Source organism: Cydia splendana, chromosome 15 (genome assembly GCF_910591565.1).
Source record: "Cydia splendana chromosome 15, ilCydSple1.2, whole genome shotgun sequence".
NCBI lineage: Eukaryota > Metazoa > Arthropoda > Insecta > Lepidoptera > Tortricidae > Cydia > Cydia splendana.
Window position 1 is genome coordinate 15,231,767 of NC_085974.1, and position 12,178 is coordinate 15,243,944.

Below are 12,178 nucleotides of genomic sequence, written 5' to 3' on the forward strand. Positions count from 1 at the left end.
ACAGAAATACATCATCTGTGAAAATTTCAACTGTGAAAATCACGGTTCTTGAGATACAGCCCGGTGACAGACGGACGGACGGCGGGACGGACGGACGGATGGACGTACGGACGGACGGACGGACGGACGGACGGACGGACGGACGGATGGACGGACGGACAGCGGAGTCTTAGTAATAGGGTCCCGTTTTACCCTTTGGGTACGGAACCCTAAAAATTGTGAATTATGCAAAAAATGGGATTAATACGTGGAAAAGACTGTCGAGATAAAGCTTAAACTTTTTGACATCAATTAAACTTCTAAAGCCGGAAAAAGTCTACCCCAGTTTTATATAATTCCGCCCTAGCTTAATCGGCCGTTGAACTAAATTCCAGAAAACAGGAGCCCTAATATTAGCCCGAAAACTTTAGAAACCATTTATCCTGTTTGCTGATCTTTTTTCTTACTTACTGTATTTATACTCGTAAACTCCACTCCAGTCACTTTTATTTTTAAGTGCCGAAATATGTTAACTCAACTTTCAGAACACAGGGGCCTATTCTGTTTTAACAATTCGATATGGATTTCGTTTTATTCATGATATAAGAGGCAAACGGGCAGACGTTTCGCCTGATGGTAAGCGATAACCGAAGCCTATGGTCATCCGCAACACCAAAGGGGTTATAACTGCGTTGCCGGACTATGAGACGAAAGTGCGCTTTTGTTGAAGGTTTGAAGATCATAATACCTATCGGTCCGGAAATACTGCAGGTGACAGTTCATTCAACAGTTTAGCTGTGCAAGACAGGGAGTTTATGGAGAAACGCACAGTGAAGGACTGCCAACCATCTAAGTGGTGAAGATATAGATGGTAGGATCCTATAGATGTGCTATACGCGTGCCTCCGTGAGGGACAAAACATACGCAATGCGACACTATGATTGGTCGAATTTATTTGTTGCCCACCATAATCCATACTAAATTTACGGTGGGGAATAAAAAAAATGTGAGACTGTGACAAGGACAAACAACAATAGCGCGTTCGGTGCTACTCCCACTGAAAGATACATAAGACTATCCCGTTCGGTCATTTCTCTCCACCCCTCATGCCTGATCCAGTTATATACTGGATTCATGGGTGAAGATGGAAATGCTGTCGTGTAGAGCGATGACGGAAAGAAGCGGCAGGGTTTAATCCGAACAATTCCTCGGAGCATTGCCCGATATACATACGATAGAAAATGTCGAGCGAGGCCACACGTCCCCAGTGTCTACGCAGCACCAAGGAGTCAAGCCAAGCCGAGTTTCCTCTTATTCTGATACCTTGAGCATAGAGAAATATAAAGTTAGACCAAGAAAAGTCTGCAGCGCTTCAGTGCGAGTGTTATTTATACGTCATCATTTCATAGAAGTTTGACGTTTAAAATAACACTTGCACTGCGTGGGCTATCAAAAGCGCTGCAGACTTTTCTTGGTCGAACTCTAGTAAGAATAGAGTGCTCACTCCGTACATCAGTTTTGGTACCAAAAAGACTATTATTCTAGCATCGAGTAGCGGAATTATCAGTACCGCTATTCGATACTAGAATTCTCTAGTGTCGCGATGACTCACGAAAATTGTATTGAACACCAATTTACACTAGTATTAAAAGCAGAAGTCGTTGAAAATAGAGTTCGGGTTAATCTGTTAAGCTGAAAATTGTTGAGCATTAGACTTTTCGGTCGGTGCAACATTTATTGTCAAGTAGCAGTACTGATAATTCCGCTACTACTACTAGATGTAGACTACGAAAATAATAGTCGTTTTGGTACCAAAACTGGAGTACATATTTAGTGAGCACTTTATGAACTTTTTTCTCTTTGCCTTGAGTGAGCGTGCGCTGCCGCTCCACCGATCAAAACCTTATAAATTTTTAAAACAATATCGGCCTCAGAAAATTGTTGGCCCGAGATAAAATTGTATTTTGGTACCCATTATACACTGTTTGAGTTTTCAAACAAAACTTTTTAAATGTAGTCTGAGTTATACGCGTTTTTATTTGTATTCTAAATAGGAGTTGGATAATGTTTGTAGTCCAATTTAAATGCTTGAATGGATGATGTTTTGAATACAGCTTATTTCGTAAATGAGCCGAATATCTTTTTGTGAAAGGCACGGACTATATATTTGCAAAATAAATATGTACCTAACTGATGAATAGGGATCTTCTATTATTCGCCTTTCTAAGCGAGCTACCGGTAATAAAAAATATCTGAAATGAGCAGTAATTACGTCTGTTTTCGTATGAATACGAACATTGAATTGAAATTATGAAAATTTTACCAAGGTATAGATTTAGATATTTACTGCCGTATTCGAACTTCAAGATATTCACAAGAGACGACACGTACTAGATCCATTCTAGATACGTCATAGTTTAGATATCAACTAGTTCTCTTTTGCAGCGCAATTCGGGCAACCAATGTCACTTTTACGTTAGATAGAGTAAGATATCTATTGATGTGAATTGGATCTCTAAGTCATATCCTGTGGAAATCGTTCAACAGTATCTCCAGAATCACGCAAATGTCAAATTTGACAGGTTAAATCTTAAACATATCGTTATCGTATCTTGGTGATGTCTAAAAGATGTCTAATAGATGTCTATTTCAAAATCCGAATCGGGCCCCTATTCTCATAATATAAAATTACAACATAAATTATCCTAAATTAATCTACATGAATTAATATTAAGATCGTTACATCTAATTTACATTTTCGACAACCAACAATGTGGTTGAAAACGTCACCTTTGTTGGCTTTAATCTTCCAAACAGTTGATAGTCCTTGGCAAAAAATAGGTATTATCAAGTAGTTTTCACTGAAAGGTTAAGTTTTGCGTAGAACTCCCTATTGGAGCATTTCCCAAACTATGGGGTCGCGACCCATTGGTGGGTCGCGAGCAAGAATTAAGTGGGTCCCGAAACAACTATGGAATCTGAGCGTTACCAATGTGACCTATACATAATATTGTATGCCCCCTTTTTAAGCCGGCCAAGAGATGGGTCCCGAATTCGGCAGTTTTTGCACAGAATAAATAATAGTACTAGGTACAGAAGACTCACTCTCTAACAAAACGCGTCTGTTACGATCAGCACAGATATGGCCACTAGGTGGCAACAGCGCCACGCGCGGCTTATGGCTTTCCCCAAAATTGGTGTGGAACCGATGTACTTTTAGCTACCTGTAGTAAAGCGACGAAATCGCGGAGTGAGCCACGCCTGGTTTTTGTTAGGTGGGTCAGATGTCAAATCCCAGTCAACTTTGGGAACCACTGCTCTATTGGAATACCCAGTGATACAAAACCCTTAAAACTGACATCCGAAGCCAAAACCAACTAACCCAAAACTTATACAATAAAGCGAATGGCCTCCTCGAACTTACCTATTGTTTCCCATTTTGCTAATGTGTTGCGTATGTATTGCCTCAGGTCTGGGCGTACGTTGTAAGTATTGTACACTTGAGAGCAAAGAAAATAAGTCACTTTGTAAGGTCAACGCGGCCAAATCCGTATAAATACGTGCGTATTTGTTTCAACTGCTGGAACTAAAAGCAATCTCTACTTATGGATGAAATTGACAATAGTGTAATATTATGTACCTGCCTACAGTCACGCTCCGTGATTGTTACGCCATTCAGGGTTCTAGCTAAATTGGAGGTTCCATAGCGTAAGTATGGAACAACCAATTTTGCTGGGACCCTAAATGGCGCAATAATCGTGGAGCGTGATAGTACTAATATTGTTTGAAGAAACGCTCGTGTACGGAATTTTCCGCAGACGGATTTGATAATAGCATTATTATTATAGATCTTCTAATACAAACTGAACTATTTTTATTGCTCTGTAGTGTACTAGTGTTTTCTACAATCCATTAGCACTGATTACTTGATTGGAAAACAGCGATGTACCTATCGTGAAAAACGGCAATCCACGTAACTTTAACATGTTGGTGTTTTTGCACAGTCGGTAAATATCAAATACCTACGTAGAAAGTAGGTAAGTATGCTATGAATTATAGACCTAGTTTTTTTAGCGTTGAAGTTTATTTATATTGTGTTTACGATTTAACCGCTTAGACTTTTTGTGTTAAAGTTGTGCAAGTCTAATTTAAAGTATATTTAGGCACTAGTATAGGGAATGGGAAGATTCGCACACCCTTCTGGTAAGCTTCGGTAGCTCAGTTCACTAACCGTGTTCCGGTCCAATCGCACCGCATCGTTTTCTTTTCAGTTTGGAATACCAAAACGTTCGAGTACCTATTGCCAAAAGCGGTAAATTTCTCCTTTAATTTAAAATTTTGTAGTATCGCTTGCAGACTTATCTGCTTGATTCAAAACTAAAAGAAACCCCTACGCTATATTCCAAAAATATTCATTGTGGAAAAGTGCTGATACTCTTCAAATGTTCGATCGATTGCTATCAAACATAGCTAAGAACCACCGCAAGGAAACTCGCTTTCACGTAAAAAAAAACGCATCGAAATCGTTGGAGAACTACGATACCACACAGACACACAGACAGACATTGACGTCAAACATATACCTAATACCCCCTTTTCGCGTCAGGGGTTAAGAGCGCTATTACATTTCGGCGTTGAGCGAGTTTAGGTATTTTACGCGCTGCGGCAGGCCGTGCGAGCTCAGTACGCCGATCCCTTCTACCACACTCGCACTACAATGATGGATTAAACATTCTTGATCCTTCGCGAAGCATATTGAAATCAACCATAACAACACTAACTGTAATTAACTTTTAAAGTTCTAAAACTGTTATTTGGTAAGTACGAAAATACTAAATGCAGTGCAAATGTACATAGGGGCTGTTCATAAATTACGTCATCTATTTTTGACGATTTTTGACCCCCCCCCACCCCTCAAATCATCCAAAAATCAAGCTTCGGATGAATCTGTTTGCTCCTACGTCATGTTACCATCATCCGATGTCCAGACCCCCCCCCCCCCACTCCTCCCATTTGAAACGACGTAATTTATGAATAGCCCCATACTTGTACTTATGAAGGTATATTACTCGAAAGAAATTATAGGTACCTACTCGCTTATTTACATGTTTCGTCATTGCATTTGGTACCTATAGGTTGTAAAGTTTGTATCAACGAGGGTTTAAAAACGAACTGGTACTGAGGATCTGATGATGATTAAGGTGGTCACGGATACCAATCAACCATGTAGTAACATGATTAGGCTCGTTTGATTCGTCTCAACAAGATCTTTGACACTGAAGATACACAGGGTCTGATGATGGAGCTGGAAGGTGGCCACGGGTACCAGTCTATCATGTAACTAAACAACTTCGTGTTTGGGCTCGTTTGATTCGTCTCAACAAGATCTTTGGCACAAGACAGTACTCAGGGTCTGATGATGGAGCTGGAAGGTACCATTACCAATCAACCATGCAACTAAACCACATCGTGTTTAGGATCGTTTGATTCGTCTCAACAAGATCTTTGACACTATGTGATACTCAGAGTCTGATGATGGAGCTGGAAGGTGGTCACCGGTACCAATCAACCATGCAACTAAACCACTTCGTGTTTAGGCTCGTTTTATTCGTTTCAACAAGATCTTTGACACAAGATAGTACTCAGGGTCTGATGTTGGAGCCGGAAGGTGGCCACGGGTACCAGTCTATCATGTAACTAAACAACTTCGTGTTTGGGCTCGTTTGATTCGTCTCAACAAGGTCTTTGGCACAAGACAGTACTCAGGGTCTGATGATGGAGCTGGAAGGTACCATTACCAATCAACCATGCAACTAAACCACATCGTGTTTAGGATCGTTTGATTCGTCTCAACAAGATCTTTGACACTAGGTGATACTCAGAGTCTGATGATGGAGCTGGAAGGTGGTCACCGGTACCAATCAACCATGCAACTAAACCACTTCGTGTTTAGGCTCGTTTTATTCGTTTCAACAAGATCTTTGACACAAGATAGTACTCAGGGTCTGATGTTGGAGCCGGAAGATGGTCACCGGTACCAATCAACCATGCAACTAAACCATTTCGTGTTTAGGCACGTTTTATTCATCTCAACAAGATCTTTGACACAAGGTAGTACTCAGGGTCTGATGATGGAGCGCGAAGGTGGCGACGGGTACCTGTCTATCATCATCAGCTCCATCATCAGACCCTGAGTAGTATCTTGTGTCAAACATCTTATTGCGACGAATCAAATGAGCCCAAACACGAAGTGGTTCAGTTACATGGTAGACTGGTACCCGTGGCCACAGTCCAGCTCCATCATCAGACCCTGAGTACTAACTTGTGTCAAAGATCTTGTTGCGACGAATCGAACGAAGCCAAACACGAAGTGGTTTAGTTGCATGGTTGATTGGTACCGGTGACCACCTTCCGGATCCATCATCAGACCCTCAGTACTACCTTGTGTCAAAGATCTTGTTGCGACAAATCAAACGAGCCCAAACACGAAGTGGTTCAGTTACATGGTAGACTGGTACCCGTGGCCACAGTCCAGCTCCATCATCAGACCCTGAGTACTAACTTGTGTCAAAGATCTTGTTGCGACGAATCGAACGAAGCCAAACACGAAGTGGTTTAGTTGCATGGTTGATTGGTACCGGTCACCACCTTCCGGATCCATCATCAGACCCTCAGTACTACCTTGTGTCAAAGATCTTGTTGCGACAAATCAAACGAGCCCAAACACGAAGTGGTTCAGTTACATGGTAGACTGGTACCCGTGGCCACCTTCCAGCTCCATCATCAGATCCTGAGTACTATCTTGTGTCCAAGGTCTTGTTGAGACGAATCAAACGAGCCTAAACACGAAGTGGTTTAGTTGCATGGTTGATTGGTACCGGTGACCCCCTTCCGGCTCCAACATCAGACCCTGAGTACTATCTTGTGTCAAAGATCTTATAGAAACGAATAAAACGAGCCTAAACACGAAGTGGTTTAGTGGCATGGTTGATTGGTACCGGTGACCACCTGCCGGCTCCATCATCAGACCCTGAGTACTATCTTGTGTCAAAGATCTTGTTGAGACGAATCAAACGAGCCTAAACACGAAGTGGTTTAGTTGCATGGTTGATTGGTACCGGTGACTACCTTCCGGCTCCATCATCAGACCCTGAGTATTATCTTGTGCCAAAGATCTTGTTGAGACGAATCAAACGAGCCCAAACACGAAGCGGTTTAGTTGCATGGTTGATTGGTACCGGTGACCACCTTCCGGCTCCATCATCAGACCCTGAGTACTATCTTAAGTCAAAGATCTTGTTGAGACGAATAAAACGAGCCTAAACACGAAGTGGTTTAGTTGCATTGTTGATTGGTACTGGTGACCACCTTCCGGCTCCATCATCAGACCCTGAGTACTATCTTAAGTCAAAGATCTTGTTGAGCCGAATCAAACGAGCCCAAACACGAAGTGGTTTAGTTGCATGGTTGATTGGTACCGGTGACCACCTTCCGGCTCCATCATCAGACCCTGAGTACTATCTTGTGTCAAAGATCTTGTTGAGATGAATAAAACGAGCCTAAACACAAAGTGGTTTAGTTGCATGGTTGATTGGTACCGGTGCCCACCTTCCGGCTCCATCATCAGACCCTGAGTACTATCTTGAGTCAAATAAATACATATAGAATGTCAGGTCGTTTCAAATATTTTTAATCCTGTCCGGTAGTTTATTAAACTGTACCATTATAAATTATAATACTATAAAAACGGTGCTAGGATCAAAGTCTCTCGTTGCGGTTTACACGCACACAGTATAGCGTTTTACACGGCGCCCGCCGCACACAATGATATAAAACCTCGTCGTCGCCGTTGAAAATGTGCGGAGCCGACCGACACACGTCCTGCCTCTACAAGCTCTGCCGCGGCACTGAGCTGGCGCAGCGCGCGTCATCGGTAATATAGAGTAGTTTTCAAAAAATTGCCAAAAAATTATAGTAGAATTTCATAAACACTAATGTATACCAACAGTATAAGCAAACGTTGCAGATTGCTTGAGTATGAAAATGACTTCGATATTAAGTAGATTTTCGTAGGAATTGACACTTGTTTCGGAGAGAAAATCGAGTTCGTTTTACTTTGATTTTCTCTTTCTCAAAGGTATGTAGGAAAAATATAGTTTGATATGCCTAAAGTACAGGGTATTAGTAATACAAAATAGCCAGGTTTAGCAGAGTAAAATTCTCAACATTTCCAAATAAGAGCTCGCCATTCAGTGCTTCACGGGGTTTTTCGGAAACGACCATCAGAAAAAAAATCATTACTAATTTAATAAGTCCTTTTTCTAATATTTACAACGACATTTATAAAGATAAGAAGACGCTTTTACTGGAACAAGTACTCATTGTTTCTAATAATGAGCGCAAAGTCCTGAATTTCGTCGACTAGTATCATCAATTTTGCATTATTTCGACTTTTCTTGTAAGAGCGCTCTTAATAAAAATATGTAGTTTGAATGACAGCGTAAATTGAATCCTTAGAGCATTTAGCAACTAGAGACGTCTTGGCTGTCATTTTTGTACATAACAGTCTGCCGATTTTTGCGGGGGAGGGGCGCGTCAAATGTATGGCTATTTCTACATGATTTGTACGTAACGTACAAATAGCCATGTCAGATAAACGTCAGTCCATACAAAAGTTTGCACAATAAAATTGTGCAAGGTTTTCGGCAGAGGGGTTAAGCTCTTAAAGGCTACCTACTCCGGTTATTAAATGCTCTAAGATTGAATCACCAACACCACAATTTGTCAATCATATTATGCTGCACGTGCATTGTAGTACCTGTACTTACTTAGACTTAAAATAATATGTCTTTACAGATGCGAGCCCGGAGGAAAGTGGCGCTGACAGTCCTCGCTTTCGTGATGGTGTTCGCAGCCTGCTTCCTACCCTCGCACGTCTTCATGATGTGGTTTTATTACTGGTAAGTTTACCCAAACCATAGAGAAATAGTAAGAAGAGAGTGCTCACTCCATATATCAGTTTTGGTATCAAATCGACTATTATTTTCGCAGTCGACATCTAGCATCGAGTAGCGGAATTATCAATACTCGATACTAGAATTCTCTAGTGTCGACTCACGAAAATTGTATTGAACAACAATTTGCAACTATTATTAAAAGCAGAAGTCGCAGAAGAAGAAGAAGCAGTACTGATAATTCCGCTACTCGGTGCTAGATGTCGACTATGAAAATAATAGTCTTTTTGGTACTAAAACTGAAGTATGGAGTGAGCACTCTATGTATTTTTTTTCTCTATGCCCAAACTGGGGCAATGATTTATTATAAGACTAGCTGTGCCCGCGGCTCCGCCCGCGTGGAATTCGGTCTGTGTCAGTAAGCGGCTAATTTCTAATCCTAATTTCTCTCCCTCTCCCCTGGAGGCGGAACTTGAAGTAAAGTTGACAGATGGATATGCTAGAGGACTGTAGTCCAGATAAAATATTTTACAGTTAGGTACCTCTTAATAAAAGTACACTCCAAAATCAATAGTTTTTTTCGCCCTTATTAAAATTTTACACGTGATTTTAACGACAGAGTAGTAGGTGTATATCGGACGATACAGTAAGGTATACGCGCGCGAGCGAAAGCGAAGCGGCCTCCCTGGCTAGAGCGCCACTCACCGTGGTCTTCTTCAGACTCCTGAGGAAGACCACGTGCCCCTTGTAAACTCAATGCGTTGCGAGACTTTCGCGAATGATTCTATTTTTTTTGGGAAGGCATGAAAATGCGTATAAAATGCGAGTCCCAAATCGTTCCCAATCCCAAACGACCAGTGCCGGATTAAGATATTTTGATGCCCTAAGCATTTCTAGACCATGGTGGCCCGTCTCCCTCCCTGACTGTTTTTTATATCGAAAATTTTTCGATATAAAAAACGCAAGTTGATAGACAGTTGTACATTTTTACTATAAAATGATGTAACTGATTTCCATACTAAAGAAAATCAGTTACATCATTTTATCACGTAAATTGACAGTGCTGCAGCAGTAACGTAGCAACAGAGTAATGCTGCTGCAGTCGCCACCCGAATGTCATCTTTGTCATATCTTAGAAAGTAATTGAAAACGCGAGCGAAGCGAGCGCGAAAATTTTTCGATATAAAAAACGCAAGTTGATAGACAGTTGTACATTTTTACTTTTAGTAAGGAAATCAGTCGCATCATTTTATCACGAAAATTGACAGTGCTGCAGCAGTAACGTTGCAACAGAGTAATGCTATTGCAGTCGCCACCCGAATGTCACCTTTATCATATCTTAGAAAGTTATTGAAAACGCGAGCGAAGCGAGCGCGAAAATTTTTGATATAAAAAACGCAATTTGATAGACAGTTGTACATTTTTACTTTTAGTATGGAAATCAGTTACACCATTTTATCACGAAAATTGACGGTGCTGCAGCAGTAACTTAGCAACAGAGTAATGCTGCTGCAGTCGCCACCCGAATGTCACCTTTATCATATCTTAGAAAGTTATTGAAAACGCGAGCGAAGCGAGCGCGAATATTTTTGTTATAAAAAACGCAATTTGATAGACAGTTGTACATTTTTACTTTTAGTATGGAAATCAGTTACATCATTTCATCACGTAAATTGACAATGCTGCAGCAGTAACGTAGCAACAGAGCACAGAACACCGCCTCTAGAAACCTAATATTGGCCATTTTGTTCCCGACGCAAATCACCAAACTGTGAGGTGCGGGAGGGGTGCTCACGGCGTTGCGATTGGTCGTTTCAAACATGGCGCGCTGACACGTGCAAGCGTAGGGATGGGACATGTTCATTACAGGTAGTGGGTACTGCTACCAGTGATACCGAAATGTATTGTGGTAAAATTGTTACCAATTTAGTTTACTTAGAGTAAACTTACTTAATAATTATATTGATTAATTTAATATTTCATTAAGTAATTTAACAATGTACCTGAAATTTTTACTTAACATATTAGGGCATTTCTGCTTAAAGTACCCAGAACATGAATTTTAAAGTTTAGAATTTTTATATTATTTCCACTCAGAATCGCAATCTCTTTTGATACGAGAAAAAAGTGTCGCCGAAATCTCATACAATTATTTTCTTTTGTCCGTTTTATTAAGGTCATAGAAGGTTGTATTGAAAACATATTCAAATGGACTAATAACATATGCCTATTACAAATCAACTCCGAGTTCTCTCGCACTTATTTGAAGTTCATCATCAGGTCCATCTCGAGACATGAGACCTAACTGCTCACCTACAGGATTCTAAAAAACCCATACAACATATGTCTATCACAAACCAACACCGAGTTCCCTCGCACTTCTTTGAAGTTCATCATCAGGTCTATCTCGTGACATGAGACCTAACTGCTCACCTAGAGGATTCTAAAAAACTCATACAACATATGTCTATCACAAACCAACACCGAGTTCCCTCGCACTTCTTTGGAGTTCATCATCAGGTCCATCTCGTGACATGAGAGCTAACTGCTCACCTAGAGGATTCTAAAAAACCCATACAACATATGTCTATCACAAACCAACACCGAGTGCCCTCGCACTTCTTTGAAGTTCATCATCAGGTCCATCTCGTGACATGCGGCCTAACTGCTCCGCTGGCCTAGAGGATTCTAAAAAACTTACACAACATATTTCCTATATATTATGTCTAAAATGGTACAATACGGTATGACGAAGCACGAAGTTTCCGCAACTGAAAAACCATCATCGTCACATCACTAGTCGAAAGGGAAAGGGATAGCGCATTGCATTTTCAAGTTGACGAAAAGGGACGGACATACTTCGCCTCTGCTTACTGACCAGTATAAAATGAACCCCGCGGACAAGAAACATTATTCAATGAAATAATGAATTTGACTTTCCTGTGGGATGTTATTCCATCTGTTTCGTAAGTAGATGTCTTAGATGACTTGCCACACCATTTTACGCTGCAATATCCCATGATTTCCCAATGAATTCAATAGTTTACGATTTATTTTCTTAGACTCGTGCACACTGCTAACAGGTCGTTACGTTGGGCGCAACTGATCGGAGCGGCGCGCGAACAATCTTATATTTGACCTATACACCATACGGGTGGTGACCGCGAGTCGTCCTATAAGCTCGGTCTACAGGGGTTGGTCTGTGCAACAGAGTAATGCTGCTGCAGTCGCCACCTGAATGTCAT

At 41.1% G+C, this 12,178-nt stretch overlaps 1 protein-coding gene across 2 annotated transcripts in view; it reads left to right on the top strand.

Annotated features, from left to right (window-relative positions):
* LOC134797750 (neuropeptide CCHamide-1 receptor-like) overlaps positions 1-12,178 on the top strand; it is a 254,313-nt gene that overhangs the window by 225,385 nt on the left and 16,750 nt on the right. For both annotated transcript variants that reach the window (XM_063770109.1, XM_063770110.1), the window contains one exon: positions 8,836-8,939. In XM_063770109.1, the coding sequence (XP_063626179.1) occupies positions 8,836-8,939 (104 nt within the window). The remainder of the gene's footprint in view (positions 1-8,835; positions 8,940-12,178) is intronic.